Here is a 27,023-nt window from a genome sequence, read left to right on the forward strand (position 1 = left end):
AATTTTCTATGTGTCTGAAAATTTTCGTAATATAGAGTGAAAAATAAAATATAAAAAGTAAATGAGATAATGTATGGGAAATCACTTTGTAAACTCTAAAAGGATAGACAAAAAAGAGATAACAAAGTGTTGGAGAAAGAAAGAAATGGTGCTTTTTCAAGCATGTGTACTATTTTGGACCACACTGCTGGAAGTCAGGCCTGGCCACAACAGAGAGGCCACCAAATGCCTCTAGAAATAGAAACCAGGAGCACCATTATAGATTACCAGATCCTGATCTTTTAACATCTCCCCTCAGACCAAGGTGACCTTTACCAAAATTGAAGACAGATGTCTTCTTGCTGGGAAAAGCAGAATAGAGCAACTTGAACTTATCCAAGGAGAACCAGAAAACCAATAACCCTACAATATTAGAGTACCTAGTGGACTATCCTTTTTGCAGAACAAGAGGATTTGGCTCCAGAAGCAGAGATCTGAAGCCATGGATGACCGCCCTTCTTGTTGTGCTGTTACTGTCCGTGGTGGTGGTAACCATCGCTCTTCTGGCTCACTTCTTAATCCCTGGTAGGTAAAAGGAGTGATCATGCTTAGTTTGATTTCATTTTTCTGCAAAGCTTCATTTGCATATGTAAATGTAATTTAACCCAAAAATATGTGTACTTTTACCTTTGAATGTCCACATCAGAATATTTTAAAATTTATTCAGTCATTTCATCAAGAAATAATTACTGAATGCCTATTATATACAATACTTTTCTGGGTACTCAGGATACAGTATTAAGCAAAGAAGACAAATTTCTTATCTCCTTGAAGTTCCCAATCCTTTATTCTTTTGAGAATCTTGACAAAAGATCGAAAATAATAATTGTCTGAAATGTACTATTAGTCATAATTAACAACTTTCATTATTCATTACATATTGAAGTGAAAATTGTGATAAATTAGTTATTAAAACTGGGTCTTTTATTCATGACCATCATTTCTGTCCACCAACATTTCTAGGGCAAAAGAAAATCACATGTCTAAAGAAATAATGAGTTTCAAAATGACTGATAAACTATAGGTATGACACTATTATCATTTATTTTTAAAGAGAAAAAATTACTTTTCCCAAAACAATATTCAGGAATTGTTTTTATTGCCTAATATATTCATAATCACACAATGCATTTCAGAATTCTCTCTTTTTATATTGCATCTCTCTGTGCAGAGTACAAATCATTTACTTATTTGACAAATCTTCACAATGTCACTCTCACATGGATGTATGTGATAAAATGACTAACTCAGGCTGCTAACTCGAATGGTCTTATCTGTTGTCACCTTCCATAGACTTGATGGGGGAGTGAAGATTCTATTAGGAGCTTTAAAGGGCTTAAGATCATAGTCCTAGTCTGCATATGACAACATCAGTTGTAGTATATGCCAATGGCAAAAGATTCTCAGGTCAGTGAATACAGTTGCACAAAAACCCCTTTAAAATGAGATTAAGGTTTGATAACAGTATGGATAATACAGATAAGCAATTGAGGGACCAAAAAGCGTCAGAGGTGTTCCGCTTAGGAACTACGCAGTTCTGAGCTCCCTCTTTCTCTCTTAGGTCCACAGTTGGGAAACCCATTGCTTCCTCCCTGAGTCAGCCTTCCAAAACATGATGATTGTTTTGTGGTTGCTCCATTCTCTACTGTTAACTCTGTGTAGCTTTCTTTCCCCCTCTGAGCCGTATTCCTAAGATTACCAAATTCTCAGGAGTCTCCACTGCTAACTTTTTTCCTATCTTTCCTGATAGCCAGCCAGATACCTTGTTGACTTGTCTCTGTGGCATGCTATTCACACCTTCAACCCCAGGCAGCTTTTCCCCTAGACTTTCTTTCATGGTTTTTAGTGTATCTTACTTTCTCATTACAAATAAAAATTTACGAGGACGTATATTTACCTCTCCTTCCAGTAGAGTATATGGTGGTAAACATTTCAACTCAGCAAGGGGCAATGTAGTAATGAAATGTTTAAGCTCTAGGACTGGAGTGTCTGGGTTTAAAACTTGGATAGGTTACCTATTTGTTGTATAACATAGAGAAAGTTAGTTAACACCTCTGTGCCTTACTTTCCTCATCTGTACAATGGAGGCAAGGCCAGTCTAGGAGAACTTTTGTGAGGGTCAAATGGGTTAATGTATATAAACTGCATAGAACAGTTCCCGGTATATAGTAGGCACTCAATAAATGCCAGCTACTATTATAAATGTAAAACATTTGTTATTTTTTTATAAAATTCAATTAGATAGAAGCTCAGTGATATAGTCAAGACTTCATATTAACTCCATTATAACTAGGTCTTAGATCCTGAAATCTTTTTCCATATCAATTTCCTACTTTTCATTTTTCATCACAGGCCAGAAAATGGAGTATTATCATGGCACCTTCAAAATTTCAGATGTACGAATCAATAGCAATTCTGGACAAAACAGCACATATCAACTTAAGGGCTTAAGGGAGATAAGTGAAAATTTGGTAAGTTGGCAAATTTATTTTTATTGTACAATAATGCAGGTGGAAGGGATTTTCTGGATCATTACTCTCATTTCTAAAAACATGGTTTTCGGACCACCTAGATTGGAATCATCTTGCAGATTCCTAGACTCCACTCCAGACCTGCTTAAACAGTTTCTGATGGAATGGGTTGGTGGGAAAAGGGGAGTAAGAAAATCTGCCTAACAACTGAATGTTTCTGATAAGCCACTCTTTCTAACTCAAACATCTCATTTAAAGGTGAGAGAACTGAGGCCATGATACCTTAGCCGATTGCTCCCCCAATTTCAGAACAATATTTCCCTAATGGAAAAGCCTAACCATACCAGAACTGGTTATTTATAAGACCACATGCTTTTTTTTAAGACCACATTTTAAGATTTTGAGTATTTTTAGAGTATGTGAGAAAAGAACGACCAAAAATGTTATTTTTATCTTGCAAATGTATTAATAAAAACAAAAACTTCAGACCTATTATATAATATTCAAGTTAAAATGCTAACAATTTTGTTCAAGCTAAAATACAAGACTGCCCCCCTCAGTTGTGTAATAGTTCTGCCCATAAACTCTCATTCAAAAACTAAGTTCAGATTAACTTCCCTGACAAGGAAGCACAGAGGTATGGTTATTTTAAAATGGAAAAACTGACAGGTGCATTGGTTTATTTTATTTTATTTTTTTCCTTTAAATTTTTATTTTGTCAATATACAATGTGGTTGATTATTATGGCCCGTCACCGACACCTCCCTCCCTCCTCCCTCTCCCCCCTCCCACCCAGTAATGTCCTTTCCGTTTGCTTGTTGTAACAACTTCAAAAAAAAATTGTAGTTGTTATATCTTCCCCACCCCCCGGTTATTTTTTGTGTGTGTGAGTGAATTTATTTATTTATTTTTAGCTCCCACCAATAAGTGAGAACATGTGGTATTTCTCTTCTGTGCCTGACTTGTTTCACTTAATATAATTCTCTCAAGGTCCATCCATGTTGTTGCAAATGGCAGTATTTCATTCATTTTTATAGCTGAGTAGTATTCCATTGTGTAGATATACCATATTTTCCATATCCACTCATCCGATGATGGACATTTGGGCTGATTCCAGCTCTTGGCTATTGTAAAGAGTGCTTGCATTGGTTTATTTTAGTCAAAGAACCATTTTTTTCCAAACCATTATTTTTTTCTCAAATCAATTATCATTTTTTCATGTCACCATTTGCTTTTATACATAGCATACTCAATTGCAATATATAGATGGTGTTTATAATCTATATTTTTAATTAACATTAAATCATTTACATTTTATCTTGCATTCTCATCCATCCCAACAAATAATTAATGTTTACAGATGGATATGCACCCTCTCATTCTTTAATATTCAGAGAATCTTAGAAAATAGCATATGCAGTCAATTCTTGAGGAATGCCAGAATGAACCTGGAGCCTGCAGATATACCCCAATATCTCCTCTACCTTGACCTTAAGTGACTCCACATAACCTCCTCAAAGTAAAAAAAAAAAAATCTAAACCTGTCTTAGTTAAAAAGATAAACAAATTCTTTGAACAATGAAAAATGTTAAAATTTATTGTGAAGGTTGAATTCTGATAACATTATTGTTGTTTTAAGTTAAATAAGAAATTCTTTCTTTACCTAAGTAAATGGACAGGAATGCAATCGGTCTTAAAAGAAGTGAGAAAAATGCAGAGGTGCATCTGTAGCAGAAACTGTTTGAAAGTGGGCTTTTGGGCCGGCCCGGTGGCGCACTGCTACAGTGCGCCGCTTGGGAGCGTGGCGGCGCTCCTGCCGAGGGTTCGGATCCCACATACAGACTGGTTCCCGCTCACTGGCTGAGCGAGGTGCGGGCGCAACACCAAGGGTTGCGATCCGTTGCCTGACACGAAAAACAAAAAAGAAAGTGGGCTTTTAAGTTTTAAGTTTCAGTTAAGCATGTGTTTCTAGGAGTGAAGGAACCTCTGATACAGAGGCTGAGTTAATCAGTGACACATTATCATCATGGGTCAAGGTCTTTCTCTGGTTGTCATTGTTTATTTATTCTCCTTTATACTCATAACATTAGCCCATACCCCACTGCCTTCAGGCAACCATTCTTTTTCATGCATATTATTTTGTTTGTATTTACTACTTCAAAAATATAGTTTGTTGTTTTACGTACACAAGCTTATGACTTATCTTTTGTGTTATAAATCTCTTTTGTTTCATCCTTTTTTACTCAGAACTTAAAGATCTGTCCATTTTGCTAAATGCACATCTAATTCATTGCTATTAAATGCTACATGATGATTCATAGTGTATATGTACCATGTTTTACCTGCGTACCAGCCAGTCACCCCAATAAATGCTACACTAAACAGATTCCTACTTTTCCCCTGATGAACCCATACAAATACTTCTGGGAGCAGAATTACTGTGTCACTGGGCATACATATACTTAATTTGACTAATTGGTATAGGATTGCTATTTCGAATGGCTGAATCAGTGTGCACTCCTATCGGAGTGCATGAGGGTTCCTATGTCCCCACATCTTTGCCAGCATATGGTGTCTTAGTCTGTTAAGGATGCTATAACAAAAATACCATAGACTGGGTGGTTTAAACAGCAAACATTAATTTCTCACAGTTCTGTAGGCTTGCAAGTCCAAGATCAAGGCACAGCAGATTCCATGTCTGGTGAGGGCCTGCTTCCTGGCTCATATAAGACCATCTTCTTGCTGTGTCCTCAGATGACAGACATCATGAGAGAACTCTCTTTTATAAAGATTCTAATCTCTTTCATGAAGCCTCCACCCTCATGACCTAATATACCTCCCAAAGTCTCCATCTCCTAATACTATCATCTTGGGGTTAGGATCTCAAAATATGAATTTGGGGAAAACACAAACATTCAGTCCACAGCCCTTGGTATTATTTCACTTTCTAAGTTTTGCCAGCCTAATAGACATAAAGTAGTATCTTATCCATGATTTAATTTGCACTTTTCTAGTTACAAATGTGTTTTTGCATCATTACATATACTTATTAGCCTTTTGAGATTTCATTTCTATAAATTTCTTGTACATATTCTTTTTCTGTTTTTCTATGAAGAGTTGCTTTTTTATTTTATTTTTATTGCTTTACAGGAACTCCTTATGTTTTCAAGATATTAATATGTATTGGTTGTAGACATTGTACTTAGCTATTCCGTCTTCTATTAATTTTGACCATGTTGTCCTTCATAAAACAGAAATTCATAATTTTCAAGTAATCATATTCATCAATTTCCTTTGCTGTATGATAGTGTTTTGAAGGGTTTTTTTTAAGTCCTTCTCTCTATCTAAGTCACAAAAATATTTTACTTCTATTAATTTTATAGTTTTACCTATTACATGAGGTCTTTAATGCATTTGGAATCCACCTTTGAACGTGATGCTAGGCAAGGATCCAGTGTTTATACTCCATATAGTTAGCTGGGGTTTTTTTTAATATAACCAACTAGACAATTGGAGCTTTTCCCAATATATGGTGTGAGTATTGAACTTATTGCATTTCTCAGCACCTGCATCTTGCAGAAGAGGAAACCTGATCTGTCTCCTCAAATTGCTCCCGATCACTTTGGTGAGATATGAGTAATGCATGAAATTGAACAGCATGACATGATATAATTAAGGACTAAATTGTATGTTGAGGACAGTAAGTATGGAAGAACTTCAAATAAAATGAAGATCAACAAGGGTTCCCATGGTCAGGAAAGGCTTTGTATTATTTTACCCCTGTTTAAATGAAGCAGGCATTCTTCACTCTCCATCTCCCACCAAATTAGCTTTGGAAGAATTACAGGAAGGGTTCGTGCCTCTTCCTGAGCCACTCCTGTTTATCATTGCCAAGTCCCAGTGAAAAACCAGATTCTTCTCTCCGTTCTCTATGGGTGCTAATTAGACAGAAGAAAGACAGGTTGTAGGTCCTGTTCTTCCTCATAACTTGGGCTTAACAGATTTGAATGCAAACGGAGATGCAAAAGTAAAATGAGTTTATGCTCAGATACTGCTGAAACTCTTCCCAGTTCCCTGAGGCAGTGGGACAGATCTCATTTTTCATATCATCCTTCAGAGAAGATTCCAGTAACCATACACCTATAATTCATGATACTCCCAAATAGGTAGATCACTTTTATTATTATTCAGATTTTATAAATTTGACTAGAATCACTGACTGAGGAAGTGCTTCACCTGGAGAATACATTTTAGAAATAACAAAAATATTTTAAATCCCAAAGATCGTTACAAATATGAAAGTTCTAAATTTGTAATACCATAATAGTAATAGCTAACGTATATTGAATGCCAAGCACGACACTAAGCACCTTATATGTATTATTTTAGTTAATCCTCAATAACAACCTTATGAGGTAGGTGCAATTACTATCCCAGTTTTACAGATGAGAAAATCAAGGTACAAAAAGGTTAATTTGCTCAAGGTCACAGAGCTAGTAAATGATACAGTTAGCATTTGAATGATAACATTCTGATTTTAGCATCTCTGTTTTTAATAAACTTCTGTCCCCCATAACGCTTGTCATCCAAAGGAATCAACTATGTGATTTTACTTTTCATCTACTATCTCACAAAATACCAGAAGTCAAGTATTTATCCCTGGTACATTATTCTCTTTCAATTTATACTATTAACATGGGCCAGTGACCCCCATCTACCTTAACAGTGGTACCAGCTGGGAATTTACTAAGAGTTTTCTCCCCCCACTAAAAAAACACTGCTCCTGTGCCCAAGGCATTCTAAATTTTATCTTCTTTGTATCAGAAACACCAGAAACAAGACCCAAAATAATCCTCAAAATATTCTTGAGACTATTTGTCTAAACTTGTAGAGACAAAGAATTTGGAAACAGGAAGTTATGCAAAGAGATAAATGTAGTTTAGGAACACTCTCGAAGAAAGTTAGAAGGCAATCACAAGTGATTTGGCTCTGATGGACTCTGCAACAGGAAAGTCAACTGAGAAAAATCAGCTGGGTCAAGGTGAACTTAAACTTAGCAAAGCTGTTAAAGACTACCTGAAATTTGGAATTGCACATGGGAAGAGAAGTAAAAGGTGCCAATGCTTGGAGTCAAGCTATGGCCCTATGCCTAGAGAGAAGAGATTGAATTTGGAAGCTTTGAGGGAGGGAAAAAATAAGCAGAGATTAGCAAGAAACTTCATGTTCAGAGTTTTAAAAAATTGGATATAGAACACGGCTGAGTTCTTACTCAAGCGCTCAGAGTTCTGTTCATTCTGTAATTGAAGATTAGGTATGACTGAAAGGAGATGTGTATCACCACCTCTGCCTTCAACATGTTTACTCTGAATCCTGAAAGGAAGCGCTAATTGTTGTGTATTTCATGTCTAATTTGCCATGTAACACTGCGAGGAAGGCACTGTTGTCCCTACTTTACACATAAGAGAACCAAGCCTCTGAAGTTCAGGTCCACGGCTAGTAAATGATGGAGGGGAAGTTTGAAGCTCTATAGGGAACTCCAAACATGTGCTCTTTCCACTAAATGCTCTACCTGTCAGGAAGGGACCCTGAAAGATAGTATAAATTTATCAAAACCTATACTAATTTTTCTTCCATTTAACTTTTTAACACCATAAAGATTGCAAATCCCGTATGCTGTGCTAGATCGTGTTTTTTAACCAATACATTGGGCATACTTACTATCTAAAGTTCTCATCTTCATTTCCCCATATCAGTTTTTGATGAGGAAGGCACCAGTAGAAGCAACTGCAATAGACAGAGGAAGAGGGATGTTGATTTGCAAATATACGCCACGCATAGCAATCTATACTTGGAGGAAAGATGTGAGGGGTATGCTTTTTGAGGGAAGTTTTTATTTCCTTTTATTTAGTTAAACATAATTGATAGTACATAACTGTGGGGTACAGCACTGAATATCAGTAACTGCATGCAACGAGATGCTGCAATCAGGATAATTAGTATATTCAACACTACACAATGCAATCTTTCTTGTGGCACTTCACAATTTCTCACTAACCTCCCATCCTCCTTCTCCTTACTCACCTCTGGGGGCTCAATTCTCTTCTCTCATTTTGAAAGGTCAACAAATTATTGTGACTGTTGTATCTTTCTTGTTATTATTTATTTGTTTGTTTTTTTAGCTACCACTTATGAGTGAAGACATGCAGTATTTGTCTTTCTGTGCCTGGCTTATTTACTTAACATGATTTTCTCTAAGTTCATCAATGTTGCTGTAAATGAGAGCATTTCATTCTTCTAATGGCAGAGTAGTAGTCCATTGTGTGTAGTTACCACATTTTCCTTATCCAGTCACCAGTCGATAGACATTTAGGTTGGTTTCATATCTTGGCTATTACAAATAGAACTAAGATAAACATATGAGTGCAGGTATCCCTTTCACATGATGATTTCCATTCTTTTGGATATATACCTGGTAGTGGGATGGCTGGATCATATGGCAGTTCTATCTGTAGTTGTCTGAGGAATTTCCATACTATTTTACATAATGGCTGCACTAATTTACAGTCCCACCAACAGTTCGGAGGATTCCCCTTTCTCTGCATCCTCTTCAGCATTTGTTATTCTCTGTCTTTTTCATACTGGCCAGTGTATCTGGCATGAGATGCTATCTCAGTTGATTTGGGTTCACATTTCCCTGATGCTGAGTGATGCCAAGCATTTTTTCAAGTGTCTGTTGGCCATTCACACATCTTCCTATGAAAAATGCCTATTCAGTTTCTTTGCCCACTTTTTAGTCAGGTTATTTGTTTTCTTAAACTTGAGTTGTTTGAGTTCCTTGTATATTCTGTATATTAGTCCTTGTCAGATGCATAGTTTGAAATATTTTCTATCATTCTGTAGGTTGTCTTTTCTCTCTGCTAATTGTTTATTTTGCTGTGCAGAAGCTTTTTGGTCTAATGCAATCCCATTTGTTTTTCTATTTTTTCTATTGTTGCCTGTTCTTTTGTGTCTTATTCATAAAGTCTTTGTCCAGTCCTACTTCCTAAAGGGTTTCCCCTATGTTTTTTTTGTTTTGTTTTGTTTTTAGGAATTTTATAGTTTCAGGTCTTACATTTAAATCTTTAATCTATTTTGAGCTGATTTCAGTATATGGAGAGAGATGCAGGTCTAGTTTCACTCTTCTGCATATGGATGACCAGTTTTTTCCAGCACCATTTATTGAAGAGGCAGTCATTTCCCCAACAATGTATGTTCTTGTTGCCTTTGACAAAGATCAGTTGGCTATGAGTACTTGGGTTGATTTCTGAGTTTTCTATTCTGTTCCATTGGTCCAAGTGTTTGTTTTTATGCCACTACCATGTTGTTTTTGGTTACTACAGCTTTGTAGTATAAATGGGGTTTTTTTATTTTTTATTTTTATTGAAACATAGTTGATTGTACATATCCATGGCATACAGAGTTCAATATAAACATCTGTATGCTATATGTGATGCTCAAATCAGGATAATTAACATATTCAACATTATACAAAGCAATCAGTTTTCATGGCTGTTTACCAATTCCCCCCTTATGTCCCCTCCCCCTCCCCATTTCCCACATTTGGTAGCTTCAGTTCTGTTCTCTTCTTTTGAAAGTTCAACTTATAATTGTGATTGCTATTTCTTTCCTTCTTTCTTATTTATTTGTTTATATTTTAGCTGCCACATATGAGTGAGGACATGCAGTATTTCTCTTTCCATGACTGGCTTTTTGCACTTAACATAATTTGCTCTAAGTTATCCACGTTGCTGTGAATGGCAGTATTTCATTACTTTTTATGGCAGAGTAGTATTCCATTATGTAAATATATCACATTTTCCTTATCCAGTCATCTAATGATGAACATTTAGGTCAGTTACAACTCTTGCCTATTGTAAACAGAGCTTTGATAAGCACAGGAGTGCAGATATCCCTTTGGCTTGATGATTTCCATTCCTTTGGGTGTACAACCAACAGTGAAATTTCTGGATCATATGACAGTTCTATCTATAATTGTTTGAGGAACTTCCATACCATTTTCCATAAATTGGCTACACCAATTTACAGTCCCACCAACAGTATTGGAGGGTTCCCCTTTCTCTCCATTCTTGCCAGCATTTGTTATTCTCTGTCTTTTTGATAATGGCCAGTCTAATTGAGGTGAGATGATATCTCAATGTGGCTTTGGTTTGCTTTTCCCTGATGCTGAGTGATATTGAGCATTTTTTCATTTGTTTATCTGTTGGCCATTTATATATCTTGCTTTGAGAAATGCCTATTCAGCTCCTTTACCCACTTTTTAATCAGATTACTTTTTTTCTTTTAGAGTTAAATTGTTTGAGTTCCTTGTGTATTCTGGACATTAATCCGTTGATGGATGCATAGTTTGCAAATATTTTCTCCCACTCTGTAGATTGCATTTTTGCTTTGTTAATTGTTTCTTTTACTGAGCAGAAGCTTTTTAGTTTGATGTATTCCCATTTGTTTATTTTCCTTTTGTTGCCTGTGCTTTTGGCATCATATTCATAGTGAAATATTCTAAGTCATATTCAAAATGTTTGTCCAGTCCTACTTCCTGAAATGTTTCTCCTGTGTTCTCTTTTTAGGAGTTTTATACTTTCAGGTCTTGTAGTTAAGTCTTTAATTAACTTTGAGTTGATTTTGGTATATGGTGAAAGGTATGGGTCTAGAGTCACTCTTCTACATACGGATGTTCCGTTTTCCCAGCACCATTTATTGAAGAAGTCTTTTCCCCAATGTACATTCTTGGTTCCTTTTTCAAAGATCAGTTGGCTGTAAGTTTGTGGGTTGATTTCTGGGTTTTTTTATTCTGTTCCATTGGTCTGAGTGTCTATTTTTATGCCAGTATCAGGCTGTTTTGGTTACTATAGCTTTGTAGTACAATTTGAAGTCAGGTAGTATTATTCCTCCAGCTTTATTTTTTTTTTTTACTCAGGATTTTTTGGCTATTCAGAGTCTTCGTTGCTCTATATGTGTGTTAGGATTGTTTTTTCTAATTCCTTGGAGAACGTCACTGGTATTTTGATGCAGATTGCATTGAATCTGTGGATTGCATGGGTAGTATGGACATTTTTGCAATGTTAATTCTTCTAATCCCAGAGCATGGAATGTCTTTCCATTTTTGTGTCTTATTTAATTTCTCTCAACAGTGATTTGTATTTCTTGTTGTAGAGATCTTTTGCCTCCTTGGTTAAACTTATTCGTAGGTGTTTTATTTTTCTAGTGACTATTGTAAATGGGCTATCTTTCTTGATTTCTTTTTCTGCTAGTTCCTTGGAGGAGTATAAAAATACTAGTGATTTTTCTCTGTTGATTTTTTATCCTCCAACTTTACTGAAATCATTATCAACTCTAAGAGTTTCTTTGTAGGCTTTAGGCTTTTCTATATATTGGGTCATGGTATCTGCAAACAGGAACAGTTTGACTTTGTTTTTTCCACTCTGGATGTCCTTTATTTTTTTCTCTTGCCTGATTGCTCTGGTTACTACTTCCAATACTATGTTAAATAGCAGGAGTGAGAGTGTATTATTCCTGTTCTTCAGGGAAAAGCTTTCAGCTTTACTTCATTCAGGAAGATATTGACAGTGGGTTTGTCATATTTGGCTTTTATTATGTTGAGAAACTGTCCTTCTATACCTAACTTGTTTTTTCTGTGTCTATTGAGATAATTGTATGGTTTTTGTCCTTGATTTCATTGATGTCACATATCAAGTTTATCGACTTGCATATGTTGAACCATCCTTGCATCCCTAGTTTGAATCCCACGTGATCATGTTGTATAAATTTTGATGTGTTGCTGTTTTCTGATTGCTAATATTTTATTGAGCATTTTTGTGTCTATGTTCATCAAAAATATTGGCATATAGTTTTCTTTTTTTGTTATTTTTGTCTGGTTTCAGTATCAGGATGATGCTGGCTTCATAGAACGAGTTCAGGAGAATGGCCTCTGTTTCAAGTTTTTGGAATAGCTTGTAAAGAATTGGTATTAATTCTTTAAAAGTTTGGTAGAATTCTGCAGTGATGCTGTCCAGTCCTGGGCTTTTCTTTGTTAGGAGATTGATAATTAATGCCTCAGTCTCATTGCTTATTATTAGTCTGTTCAGGTTCTCTATTTCTTCTTGGTTCAGTCTTGGTAGCTTGTGTGTGTCCAGAAATTTATCCATTTCCTCAGGGTTTTCAAATTTGTTGACATATAGTTGTTTTTAATGGTCTCTAGTGGTTCTTTGTATTTCTGTGGTATCATTTGTAATGTCTCCTTTTCCATTTATGATTTTTGTAATTTGGGTCTTCCCTCTCCTTTTTCTAGTTAGTCTAGCTAATGGTTTGTCTATTGTTTATCTTCTCAGAAAACCAACTTTTTGTTTCAGTGATCTTTGCATCATTTTTCAGGTAGTATTTCATTTAGTTCTGCTCTGATATAAATTATTTCTTCCCATTACTAATTTTGGGATTGGATTGTTCCCATTTTTCTAGTTACTTGAGGTGTAGCCTTAGATTGTTCATTTGAAATCTTTCTACTCTTTCCATGTAAGTGTTTATAGCAATAAACTTCCCTTTTAGCATGGCTTTTGGAGTATCTCTCAGGTTTGGGTATGTTGCATTTTTATTTTCATTAGTTTCAAGGAATTTTTGATTTCCTGTTTAATTTATTCTTGGACCCACAGGACATTTGGGAGCATTTTGTTTAATAGTCATGTGTTTGTATATTTTCCAGAGTTTTGCTTGTTATTGATTTCTAATTTTACTCCACTGTGGTCTGAAAAGATACTTAAAATGATTTCAATTTTTAAAAATTTGTTGATACTTGATTTGTGACCTAAATGTGTTATATCCTGGAGAATGTTCCACGTGCTGATGAGAAGAATTTATATTCTGTAGTTGTCTGATGAAATGTTCTGCAGATAGCTCCCAGGTGCAATTGTTCTAAAATGTAGTTTAAATATTATGTTTCTCTGTTGATGTGTTGCCTAGATGATCTGACCAATGCTGAGAGAGAGGTATTCAGGTTTCCTACTATTATCTTATTAAGGTTTATCTCTTTTTTTTAGATCTATTAGTGTTTGCTTTATATACCTGGGAGCTTTTGTGTTGGGTGCATATATATTTATGATTTTTATGTCTTCTTGCTGGATAGATCCCTTTATCATCATATGTCTTTTTTTGTCTCTTTTTTGGTTTTTTGGTTTAAAATCAATTTACCTGATATAAAAATAGCTACAACTCCTTGTTTCGGGTTTCTATTGGCATGGTATATCTCTTTCCATCCCTTCGTTTTTAGTCTGTGTGTGCCTTTACAGGGGAGGTGAGTATCTCATAGACAGCAAATAATTGGGTCTACCTCTTTAATCCAATCAGTCTGTGTTTTTAAAGTAAGAAATTCAATCTATTTTCATTTAGAGATGTTATTGTCTTACTTTTGGTATTTTATCAATTTTCATTTAGATGTCTTAAATATCTTTTGTTCTTTTCTCCCCCTTTATTGTTTGTCTTATGCATTAGTTGTCTTTTTGAGGTGGTAAGTTATAATTTCTTTTTCTTTCTCATTTGCATTTTTTTTACCACTGGGTTTTGTTCTTTCTTTTGTATTCATGATAGTGATTGTCATTTTTCAGACTCCATATGCAGGACTCCCTTGAGGATTTCTTGTATGGCTGGTCATATGGTAGTGAACTCCCACAGATTTTGTCTGTCTGGGAGGTGCACTATTTCTCCTTCATTTCTGAAGGATAGTCTTGCTGGGTATAGTATTTTTGGCTGGAAGTCTTTTTCTTTTAGTATTTTAAATATATCTTCCCATATTCTTCCGGCCTGTAGGGTTTCTGTTGAAAAGTCTGATGGAACTCCCTTACAGATGGCTTAATACATTTCTCTTGCTGTTTTTAGGATTCTCTCTTTGTCTTTGAGCTTTGCCAGCTTGACTATAATGCATTTCAGAGAGGACCTTTTTGGATTGAATCTGTTTGGGGATCTTTAAGCCTCCTGGATCTGAAGGTCCATTTCTCTCCCTATACCTGGGAAGTTTTCAGCTATTATTTCATTGAATAGGGTTTCAATGCCTTTTCCTTTCTCCTCCCCCTGGAACACCCATGACTCAGATATTTGTGAACGTAAGGTTGTCTCCTAACTCTCTTAGATTTTCTTCATGTTTTAAGAATCTTTTTTCTTTTCTTTTCTTTTCTTTTCTTTGTTGTTGTTGTTGTTGTTGTTGTTGTTGTTGTTGTTGTTGCTATTGTCTGCCTGGGTTATACCAGAAAAAAAAAATCTTCAGGATCAGAATTTTTTGCCTCTACTTGCTCTAATTTGTTTCTTAAAATCTTGGTTGTGTTTTTTATTTTGTTGAATGAATCCTTCAGTTCCAGGGGTTCTGCTACAGTGTTTTTTACAGTATTAATCTCTTTGTAAATTTCTTCTTTCATGTCCTGGACACTTTTTCTCATTTCTTTGTGTCATCTAACTGAGTCTTCTTGTATCTTACTATTTTCCTTAAGATTGATCAGAATTCCTTTCCATCATTTCAGAGATTTCTTGCTCTATAAGGTCTAGTAATTGAGAATTATTGTATGTCTTTGGTAGTGTCATATTTTATTGGGCTTTTTGTTTGTTTGTTTGGGGGTTTTGTTTGTTCATTTGTTTGTTTGTTGTATTTCTAGCGTCTCTATGTTCATGTCTGGTTATCTAGTAGAGCAGCTGCTTCTATTACTCTGGAGCGGGCTTTGAGGAGAGAGATTTCCTCCTATATATGTGTGTTATACTAACGATTGATTAGAGTGTTTTAGTATCTGCTCCAGGTAGATGCAGTCATATTCAGTGCTGGAGTTGCATGTGAGTGCCTCTGTGGCTTAGGCACTGGGTAGAGCACTTAGTGATTCCTTACTGAGGTTAGCAACACGGTGTTGGTTCATTGAGGATGTGAGTGAGCTCTCAAGATCTTGAGAGAAGTGCCTGCATGCTTTGTTGCTCTTTGGCTGGGGTGGGTGACCCTGGGATGGCTTGTTGGCATCCTAGCTAGCCTCTCTTGACCTTGATGGGTGTAGTGGCATACACTGGAGCTTCTCAGTTTGAATGGGTGACCCTGGGCAGGGTTTCTCTTCCCTCTTTCCTATAGGTGGAGATTCCTCCTGGGTCCATGCTTCCCCCAGTTGGGGAAAGGGTTGGTGGTGATAGGGAATTTTTTTCCTTACTCTATTTGGGTGTATTGGGTTTCTGCATTCTTTGGGGTTCTGTATGTATTTCTCCCTGGATTATGGCAATCATGTGTGCTACTCATACCTCCCACCCCCAGGTGTGCTATCTTGTGTGGCAGCATAATTCCCCCTGTGGATTGAGCGACTGGGTCACAAGTCTGCTCTTGCTCACATCTTTCCCCAGGCTCTGCTGGTGACTCTCCTCCTGTCAATGCAATTGTGTGGTCAGGGGGCCACCTGCCTTGTGGCCATGGCTGCTGCTATGGCAGCATGTCACCCTTACAGTGGCAGTGGCTGTGGCAGACTACCCACACAACAGCAGTATCTGTGGTAGTGGCAGAGTTAAATCTAGAGTTTTAGATAGATAAAATAACAACTTCAAAGGTTGCAATAAAAACTACCAAGATTATGGTTCTTATTTTTGGAGGACAAAGCAAACAGGTTTCCTTTGGAGTGGGGTAGGATAGTTTCTGATCCTCTTGTGCATTGCTCATTGCCTGTCAGTGGGTAGGGCTCCTAGAGAGAAGCTTGTGTGCTTACCCTGAAGTCAGCACTCTGGGGCATTAACACGCTCTGAAGCTGGAGGGCCTTGGCTTCAATCTTAGCTCTGTGGCTCACTGCTATGTCACTTTGGGCAGGTCACTTCCTCATCTATGTAATGCAGATGATAATAGTACTCACCTCAGAGAGTTAATGTAAAAAGCAAATGAACTCAAATAGAGTTTGTGCATGGTGCACAGTTCCAGACAACAGTGATAACTGTTCCTCGTGTTATAAGTATTGTAGTCTCACCATGAAAGAGCTTTTCACAAGGAATCAAATTACCTAAAAATGTCCAAGACGTGCAAAAAAAAAAAGTCCCTTCAATAATTTATGTGCAATTTTCTTTTTTCTCTTTTTTCTTTTTTTGTGCAAATTTCTTTTTTCATTTTTTGATCTGATGTAAAACACATTAAAAACTCTTGTAAAAGTTTCCTCGTAAACGCAAGACTTTCTGATAAATTCTCATTTTCTTTTATTTATTCATTCATTCAACAAAAATGTGCTGCATATTTACAGTATGCAAAGTACTGTGCTAGATATTGTAGAGTATGAAAAGATAAATCACCATCTCTATATATAAAGCATTTGCAGTTTAGTAAAAGAGATAATATATTCACATAAATAACTGTGTTAAGGAGTAGAAGGTATAAGAGGGATAAGAAAAATTAAGACAGAAGGAGGAAAGATTAGTCTGAGAATCAGGAAATAACCCCAAAATAGGTATTTTCTGAGATAGACCTTGAAGGATAATTGTGATTCAGAAAAGCAGCAAAACGGAGAGGGTGCTACAGACCATAGAAATTGCCTGAGAAGGGCAAGTACACAGGAAAACAAGGCCCATGCCTGGAAGGTACTGGTGGTGTTGACTGGGCCAGCAGGTTAGCAACATGTGGTAAGGACCTTGAATGTATGCCATTGTGAACAGAGGTTCAAATGCAATTGCACTCTATTCTCTATTTCTGCCTTGACTTCGGCCCGTGTAGCATGTAATTTTGATCTGGCCTTATTTAAGGCTAAAGGTGCCTATTAAAAAGCATCTCTATATAACTCTTTGCACAGAAAGCAACAGAATCTGAAGTTTTTTGTGGCATGTTTTTGGTTTCTTTAGTTCTTAGGAGCTCATCTGGTGTTATTTCAGAAGAAACAGCTTTTATGTTCTATTGGCCAATCTTCAGTGGCATATCTATCAGAGGTTTGCAATCTCAACCTGAAAACACCATTACATGATACATAGATTGCTGTTAAGGGGAGCTGGTTAGGAGGCATCTGACAGAGAAAGGCATGTGTAAACAGAGGTAGTTCGGGAATAAGAGCTGAATGGCTGGGCGCGTCTGTTTGTTTGAGTTGACAGCCTCTCCCTAACTCTTTCATTAAACACCCAACTAACCTTCAATTGCCCTCTTAGAATTTAATCTCAGTGCAATTTCCAGCATTTCAAAATCATCAAGCAGAAAGAGACACAACCCTAAAAAGGGGTCTTTTGTTCAATGTTAGGAGACTAACTCCAACTACAAACCTCTACAAATGCCTTCAAGTAAGAGGTAGGATGTATAACACACTAACTCTATTAGGTTGTGTAAATAATAATAAATTTTTAAAAAGCTGGCATGCAGCTTTAAAAAAGAAATGTCCTCAAAAACTTCTGGGAACTTGGAATGCCAGAATGTCGGCAGAGAATGTTTCTGGTAAGCCTTGATCTGACAAGGGAAACATAATTTCAGGGTCTCTAGAAAGCTGGCGTATACATAAACTCCATCCAGCAATAAAGTTTATGTTCCTGTTTTCTACCCACTGTGAGTTCATTTGTATCGGAACTTTTTTTACCAGTCCCTTCATTCCATTTCTCAAAGTGCTGTCCTTGGACTACCTTTAACACCTGAAGTTCCTGGGCCTCATCCCAGACCTAGCAAATGAGGCTTTCTAGAGACAATGTCCTGGAATTTTAATTAGAAAGAAGAAACTATTTTATTATTTTGATCACCAGAGTTACTTCTACCTAGATTCTTCTTGCATTATTCTTTTAGTTCCAATCTTCCCAGACAACCTAACCATTCAAAGATAGAATTGGTGTTGGGTTTGGATATTCTTCTCAGCAGGCATATTGCCAGATGAATGATGTCATCCAAAAAGTCAAAAACTCAATCCAATGCTTTCACCAACAAGTTACAAATGGCCAAGAATCAATTGTGGGTGGAACTTATTCAAAGGATAATTATAAACCAAACTTCTTAAAATACCCAACTGCTGTTTACTTTTTTTCTTTTTAAAATTTGCCACTTTCCCCCTTTTTCCTCTTGTTTGCCTTTTCTTTTCGATCTTCCGCCACAACCAAAACCCCCAAATACTGAATAACAGTAGAGTCTGTGGATGGCAAGTACAGAAATGATTGTAATAATGTCACTCTTGCAAAAACATGTCTTTCAAGACAGTTCCATTTCTAGCATATAAGCCCCACATCACCTCAGCCCATTTAGGGTCTCCTTACTTAAGTACAAATCAAAGCATATTTTGGGTACCAGCAATTTCTCTATTTTCTAAATCCTGCCTTCAATCTTAAGCTTAAAGCTATTAAATATATACCTTTACAAGTTTTATAAATTATCTTTAGGTCAATCAACTATTTTCTTGATAACTTATTGCTATGTGTTCTACAAAAGAAATTGAAGTAAAATTTATATCACATTTAACAGGGAGGTTGTGTGATGGAGAGGGAATAAATGGACCCTATGATAGAAGACCTGGGTGTAAGTCTCAGTTTATTAGTAACTGTGTGTGGTGCCAGGGAAATTCACATAATGCCTCTGAGTCACAGTTTCCTCTTCTAGTAAAATGGGGATCAAAATGATTCTTATTTCACAGACTTATTGTGTTAAAGGAAAATGAATATTTTGATTCCTGATGAAGTATTTATGGATGACTGTTAGTTCTAAGAAAGTCCTAACTTGTCTCTTGATCCCTAAACCAACCTTCCCTCATTTTTATCTTTTGTATTTTTCAAAATGAGAGTTGGTTTTCCTGCCCCTTCCTTAAGGATTTAGGATTCCCCGCCCCCGTTTATTTGACTCATCCACTGTTCATCGTCAACTGTGGTACGTGCATTCAGATGACAGTGATGCCACCAAGTGGTTATTCGGAGATACTGCAAGCCAAACATTAGGTGCAATAAATCACAGCACCATGAAGGTGTGGCAGGCAATTAAAAGTGTACATATTAACCAAAACCAGTAGCTTTTTATTCTTCCTTGGCGATACAACTGTGATCTAATCCTGCAGCACCATCTTACTCTTTCTTCCTCCCTGATTTACACTAGAGTCCTCAATCAAAAACAATTTAAAAATCTTTGCCTTTCTCCTAAATCCCTAACACTGCTCCCTTGTACCTTACAACCAACAACCTGCAGAAAAAGCCAAGACCTGAATGGCAGGATGGGGGCTAGAGAACCACCAGCAATTAACTGCTAAAACATACCCAGCATTTTATGTGTTTTATCTTTATAACCTTGTAAGTAGCATATAAATATCTTTGTTTTATAGGTTAGAAAACTGAGGCTCAAATTGGCTCAGTAACTTTTCCAAGGTTGCCCTGTTTGTGTGCAGAAGGATAGGCTCAATCCCGGGTCTGAGCCAAGGATCTCTCCATCACCTCTCAAAGCCTCCCTCCACGACCATCTCTGCCCTGTGTCTTTCAGCTACTACTTCTATGTAGTTTTAGGAAGATATCTTCTACTCCAAATACCTACAGCATGTCAGAATAATCTGGGGAGATTTTAAAAATATGAATACCTAGGTCCCTTCTAGGCTAATTGAAATCAAAATTCTTGGAGAGGGACCCCAGTATCTGTAATATTTTTTTAATTCAGCAAATAATTCTGTTGTTCTGTGAAGGTTGAGAACCACTGATTTAAATAATTATATCATGCCTATGAAACTTTTTTTCTATTGCTTATTATAAAATATTCTTATAAAATATCTTATTAACACATGGTTTCTCTCTTGTAATAACAGGTGGATGAGATATTTATACATTCGGACTTGAACAAGCACTATATCAAGAACCGAATAGTCAGACTGACGTATGTATGTGTGGGAAAAGGTGGAGTCACAAGCCTGGAGGGAAAAAGGGAAAAGGAGACAGGGACACTTAGATACTGTGTGTCTCTATGAACTAAGCTCTTGCCTAGGATTATTCATAGACATTAACTCTATGACAGTTTCAAGAAATAGGGCTGGCCACATTTTGTAAATGAAAAAATATGATCTGGGGAGGGTAAGTGACAGTTTCCCCAAGTGACAGAACCAGAACTCAAACCCCATCAACAGACTACAAGGCCTGGAACCCACCAGTACCCATAGTCTGGCGAAAGCCCAGCAGCATGTCATTATGTACACCAAGTTGTATTTTTTCAACAACTACATCATTTCAAAAATATCAAGAAGACAAAGTTGAAAACAAAATGGGATCACACGTTTTACCTGTAATGAAGCCCTAGTGACAGGTGGCATGCCAAAACAAAAAGATGTCTCTGTTGTAATAAATTTTCTTTCTGTTGTCATGTGGGTGGAACACTCATATCAGTTGCAGAAAATGCTCAGAGGTTTCAATCATTATTTTGAAAATCACATAGCAAAAAAAAAAAAAAAGAAAAAGAAAAAGAAAATAAAGACATCTTATATATTTAAAATAAAATAAAATTTAGTTTAAAATATATTTTAAAAAAGAAAAAGAAAATCACATAGCAGAACACATATGTCATAGGCACAAACCCTCGAGCCTTTATGACTCATCTTCTTAAAGATAAAGAAAACAAATATATTCAGAATCATATTTATTTGAGGGAAATAATAACTGCTTTTCTTACTAGTAGACTAATGTCTTACTGGCAGACTTACTCCAAGTTCGTAACATAATTGTTCAGTAACAAGAGACTTCCATAATGATTTTATAATATGAATTGGATAATTTTTATAATATTTAGGAGATAAAAAGCATCTAAATGTCGGAATTTTCTAGAATTCATGTACTCTATTTTTAAATTTTAATTTGCCATAGCATTCTAGCAACATTATCATAGTCTTATGAACTACTTTGTATTTGTAGCCATTATCTCTGTGTAATTTTTTGTGTGGGTCCAAAGAAATTCTACTTGGTAAACAATGTTAATTTCTCTGATTTAATAGGAAAAATTACTTGGTTGTCTGTTTGCCAATTTGCCATAAAATTTTGATTATTTATATCTTTATATTCCAGTGCCTAAATGGACCACAATAAATAAAATCTCTCAAAATTGATATAATTTCCTCTTTTTAGTCAAAAGCTTCAGAAAGGTAGGCTTCTAGTGTTTTTTAGGGTTTAGATTCTTTGTAGTGTAAAAATAGGACATCTGGCAGATCAATATGTATTGGTTCCAACTTTTTAAAAAAACTTTTAATTGTTTAATTTTTCTATTTTAAGAGTATGTAAAAATTCAGTCCCAAGGGTGGAGGGACTTGAACCTATTTATGTGAAAAAAGTTCAAAGAACTGGACATGTTTAATCTGAAGAAGATTCAGGGCCCACAATATTGTTGTCTTCAAATATTTTAGGTGGAAGAGGGAATTGATGTATTATGTATGTTGCAACTGGTAGACCTAAGCTTTATGGAATGGAAAATACAGGGAGACATATTTCAACTCAAAATCTCTCTTAAAATCAAAGCTGACCAAAGAGAAATGAGCCTCTTTAGGAAAGTAGATTTCCTCTCATTTTAATTACTGCACTGGTGTTAGAGGACCACTCATCATGGATGCTGTAGAGGTGATTCAGGTATCAGATATATGATGGATTAACCTAAGAGAACACCAAGGTTTCTTCCAACTGTCAGAGTTTATGATTTAGGGGATGACTTTTTATGTCTGAGTCTTACCCAGTTGCTTTAACAAGCCTTCCAATTAATGGGGAAAATGCACTCAAAATGTAATGAAAACTAGAAAAGGGAACATATGAAATAACCTTTGGTCACAAGTGACATATAGAAAAGTATGAATGTGAGAACATTAGCCCTTGATACTGTCAGCAACTGAAGCTTAATTCAGGGGAAGAAGATGTAGGAAAGAGTAGAACAATATCAGATGTATTCTCTGAATATGCACCTTTCTCTTGTATGTCACAGTCCAGAGGAAGATGGTGTGAAAGCAGATGTCATTATGGTGTTCCAGTTCTCCTCTACTGAGCGAAGAGCAGTAAGAGAGAAGAAAATCCATAGCATCTTAAATGAGAAGATAAGGAATACAAGAGCTTTGTCAATAAATGCCTCATCAGTTCAAGTTAATGGTAAGTAGCTGTCTTTGCATGTGATATCAACTTCTCCATTAGGTCCATGTTTTTTCTAATATTAAACCTACTCACCATTATTTCCATTTCAAATAATAGCTAGAATTCAGATGAAATAAATTTCAAGTTAAAGAAGTGACATTTCGAGGTTTTATTATTCTCTGATGAAAGCCATGTCTAAAGATAGTCATCAAGTAGTTTTCTGAGTAGCAATTGATTGCCAATGATCCCAAAATAGAGACAAACCTTTACCACTAACAGAGGATTAATCTGACCCAGCCACTGCTTTCATGACTAAGCAAGTGAAAATACCAAGAGTTTAGCAACAACTGTATTTCTGGGTGGGAATTTCCTAAAACACAAACTTATTTGTTGCCTTTGAAAAGTATGGGTATTTACTATATACGGTGATGTTATGAAATTTTGTTAGCTTTTTTCCTATGGGCATTTGGGAAAATGGTAAACCAGCTTTGGAGCCACTGAAGCCATCTTATAGATAATGCTTTAAAAATCACTAAACTAGAAAAAAAAATCACTGAAACCATATATACATTATTCCACTTTTCCTGTTCACCCTTAGCTCATTATACTGCTATCACTTTTGAAAATTAAGGACAACCAACTCTTCTCAAGACCCATCTCTATGCCCCTTACACACAGTATCTAATTTAACTTTTATATTCCAATGAAGAAGGCAAATTCACCTTTATAGTCATCAAAGTCGGGCAAAAAAAAGTGAAGGAATCTAATAATTAAAAAGAGCTAAGGTTCAAGCCTAGATTTCTAATTTCTCAAAAGGCTCCATAAAAAAGGGGGTCTGTGGTCAAACACATTCTAGAAATTCCGTTTATGTTATTTGTCTCTTGGAATGTCATCTCTTATATTCACATATTAAAGACTCTGAGGAGTCCAGTTAGACAGAAACCTGTTTACCCTTGTACACTAAGCTGCTTTCACAACATCTACTTCCAACAGACAAGAACAAATTTCCCCTAAACATTCCAGGGGACACCCGACTTAAGAGAGTCACAGAAGAGTCAGAGCAAGTGTTTTATATGGGACATGAAACAGGTTGCCCTGCCCTCGTAAGGGTCTAGCTGACTCTTCAGAAGGAAACCCGAATCAGGAAGTGAAAATCTGAGGTAATGGAATGTACAGGAATTTGCTGTTGTGACAAAGAGTCAGCTCCTCAGGGAATAAAGCTGCAGACCTCTCCCATCCGGGAGGGAGGAACCTGTCAAATGCTTAATCTGCCTTCTTTGTGAGATGGGGAAGCAAATGAATTCAGGTTGTGAAATAGTGGCCATTCTGATAAGTTTATGATGTGTTCTATGCAATTTCCAATAACCAGTTAATTTACCAGGAACTTAAAAGCCTGAGTGATCTGAAACCAGAAATGAAGCATGAAATGGTCATTGGCTGCATGGCCTTTTTGTTTCCTACAGGCTCAATTTGGGGTCTTTAGTTTATTTCGATGATTGTACTAAATTAAAAGGCAGGATGTGCTGATGGAGAACCTCATTTTGGAGTTACCTGATTAATTCTAACTCCACTTGGTCACTGCAGGATCATCCAAATAGTGGGCCCATGCCTCCATTATTTCACCTGTAAAATTGCAATGGTAATGTTCGTTCTTTCTGAAATCATAGAAATATTATGGATATACACAAGAAAACAGAAAACATAATGTGGAACATAGAGGCTCTTACTACTAAGAAAGCTATTAAATTGTACATATCCTTTGGAAAACTGGCAGCATTAATGTAAGTCACTGACTGGTAAAAGGAAGAGCTAGAACTTGGAAGGTTTCTGAATTTCCAGATGTAAAAAGAGTAGTGTTGACTAGCATGCAGGAAAGGCCCATTCAGTGGGAAGCTCAGTAGAATCCTTAAGGCAACAGGCAAAAACATTGCTCTCCAGGAACACTTACATTTGGGACTTCCAATAGAAAACTGCAGAGACTATAGATCAAGTCTAGAAATAATGCTGATCAAGATTTATCCATAATTTGTCAAGAATCTGTGTTTTGTTTTAACAAATAACCGTGTGGTGTGGGTCCTTCATGAGATGCAATGGATCAAAGGAAAGCTGAATTTGACTTCTTTGCATTGCAAACATGATGGCCGGTGAAGCAGCTTCCATGCCGACCTCCCATCATGATGCTTGTAACATGTAGACCCTGAATACTAACTAGATTTCTCTCAACTCTGAAGTGAGTCAGGGGATGATCACTTTTCAAGATTAAGATGTTAATCTTTTGTTGATAGAAGTTCCTATATCTGAAAAGTAAAAATATTTGGTCAAAATTAGAAAACTTCAGCAGTTACTTGTGTGTTGGAGGTTTACGTCTAGGTGTAGTCATTCTCCCTAAAAATCCAATTCTCAAAAATCCAATTATGCTCATGTATTAGTCCATTTATGTTGCTTATAACAAAATACATGGAACGAGGTAATTATAAAGAAAATGAAATTTATTGCTTACAGTTTCTGAGGCTGGGAAGTCCAAAGTTGGATTAATAATGGTGGTCAGGGGTGTGGATCTGAGGGCTTTAAAGGAAGAGGAGAGTCTGTCTCTCTTCCTCTGCCCTCTCTGCTTCCACCATCTTGCAATGTGAGACCCCTGGGTCACTACAGTTTCTGAGGCTGGGAAGTCCAAAGTCCATCTGGTGGTGGCAACGGTGACCCAGGGGTCTCACATTGCAAGATGGTGAGAGCAGAGAAAGCAGAGAGAGAGACAGACAGACTCTCCTCTTATTTCAGAGCCCTCAGAACCACACCCTTGACCATCATTTTTAATCCAGTCACTATTGCACGGTCCTACAATCCAATCACCTCTTCAAGGATCCAACTTCCAAGTATCATAATAGGATTTCTCACCTTCTTTACAGTCACAGTGGGGGCTAAGTTTCTAATACGTAAAACTTGGTGAACATAATTCAAGCTTCTGTGAGTTTTGGGGGGACATAATTCAATCCATTGAATCCATAATTCAGCTCACAACCATTATGCTTACCCTGGTATCACTCCTGGAAATGGATGACTTGCATTTTGCTCAGACTAAGTTGACAAAGTTTTAACTGAAGAATTCTACTACTATAGAATTTTCCATTTAAATGTATTACTAATGACAAACTAGTTTTTTTAAATGAAACAAGAAATCTACTACCTTAAACTACATTTGACAGAAAATTGAATTTCTTCCATTGAGTAAGTACTGAAAATCTGTCCTGAACAATTGATTCTTCACCATACAACGATTTGGGGATGCCTTGAATTGGATATTTTCAAAAGCTCCCACTGGGTAGTGTTCATTATCACTAAATTCCCAAATGAGATTTATAGAAATTTAGTAGAATAAAACATTCTTATTTTGCACAGTGGGGAATAGGATGCTGAGGATATGAGTCTGAGAAGCATAGCACTGGTAGAAAAGGGTAAAATAGTTTATTCTCATCTGCTCAGTAAACCATTTAAACTTAAAAATCATCACAGTTTTCATGCAACCTTCCACCAATTTATTTTCCCCCAGCTTTATTAAGGTAAAATTGACAAAAATTGTATGTATTTATGGTATACAACATGATATTTTGATATATGCATATGAGTTTACATGTTTGTGTTTCCTAAGTCAGATTCCTAATTTATTTATTTATTTTTATTTATTTATTTTTTTTGGAAATTGACAGAACTTAGCCTTAGGTTATGTCCAATAACTGGCCTTTACCAATATTCAGCAGATGTTGGATAAGAACAAAGTTTATTCTTCAAAAAAAGTTTTTATCATTTAGGAACTGTATGTTAGAAGCATTTTAAATATAGTTTATGTGGGAATTTTCAAAGTTTTTTTTCATCCTGAACACTTTGACCAAAAAAAGACTTATGTGAAATCTTAAGTAAACAGAAGAGGTAGAAGCGGCCCTGTTCTGGTGGAGGCTGAGGCTGAGGCTGAGGCTGAGGCCTGGAGCCCATCAGCTTCCTCCCTCTTTCTCCACTTTCTCATCTCCTGAAGTAGAATCCAAAGAGGCTTTATTTGTACCCCTGGAAAACCACAGTTCTGTACTAATACAAACTACATTCATGCATCACTTAACGACAGGGATATGTCCTGAGAAATGCTTCATTAGGTGATTTCATCATTGTGCGAGCATCATAGAGTGTAGTTACACAAATTAAATGGCACAAGCTACTACATACCGAGGCTATGTGGTGTAGCCTATGGCTCGTATGCTACAAACCTGTGCAGCATGATACCATACTGAGTACTGTAGGCAGTTGTAACACAATGGTGAGTATTTATGTATCTAATCATAGAAAACGTACAGTAAAAATACAGTATAAATGGCCAAAAATGGTACACCTGTATAGGGCACTTACCATGAATGAAGCTTGCAGGGCTGGAAGTTGCTCTGGGTGAGTGAGTGAATATGAAGGTCTAAG

General features: G+C 36.4%; 1 protein-coding gene across 1 annotated transcript in view; it reads left to right on the top strand.

Moving 5' to 3' along the window:
* The first annotated feature begins 485 nt into the window (after window positions 1-485).
* Window positions 486-27,023, top strand: part of TMPRSS11A (transmembrane protease, serine 11A) — a 47,988-nt gene continuing 21,450 nt past the window's right edge. The window contains exons 1-4 of the mRNA XM_008580879.1: window positions 486-564; window positions 2,392-2,510; window positions 20,282-20,349; window positions 22,426-22,586. Of these exons, the coding sequence (XP_008579101.1) occupies window positions 486-564; window positions 2,392-2,510; window positions 20,282-20,349; window positions 22,426-22,586 (427 nt within the window). The remainder of the gene's footprint in view (window positions 565-2,391; window positions 2,511-20,281; window positions 20,350-22,425; window positions 22,587-27,023) is intronic.

Source organism: Galeopterus variegatus, unplaced genomic scaffold, assembly GCF_000696425.1.
Source record: "Galeopterus variegatus unplaced genomic scaffold, G_variegatus-3.0.2 Scaffold2189, whole genome shotgun sequence".
Taxonomy (NCBI): Eukaryota; Metazoa; Chordata; class Mammalia; order Dermoptera; family Cynocephalidae; genus Galeopterus; species Galeopterus variegatus.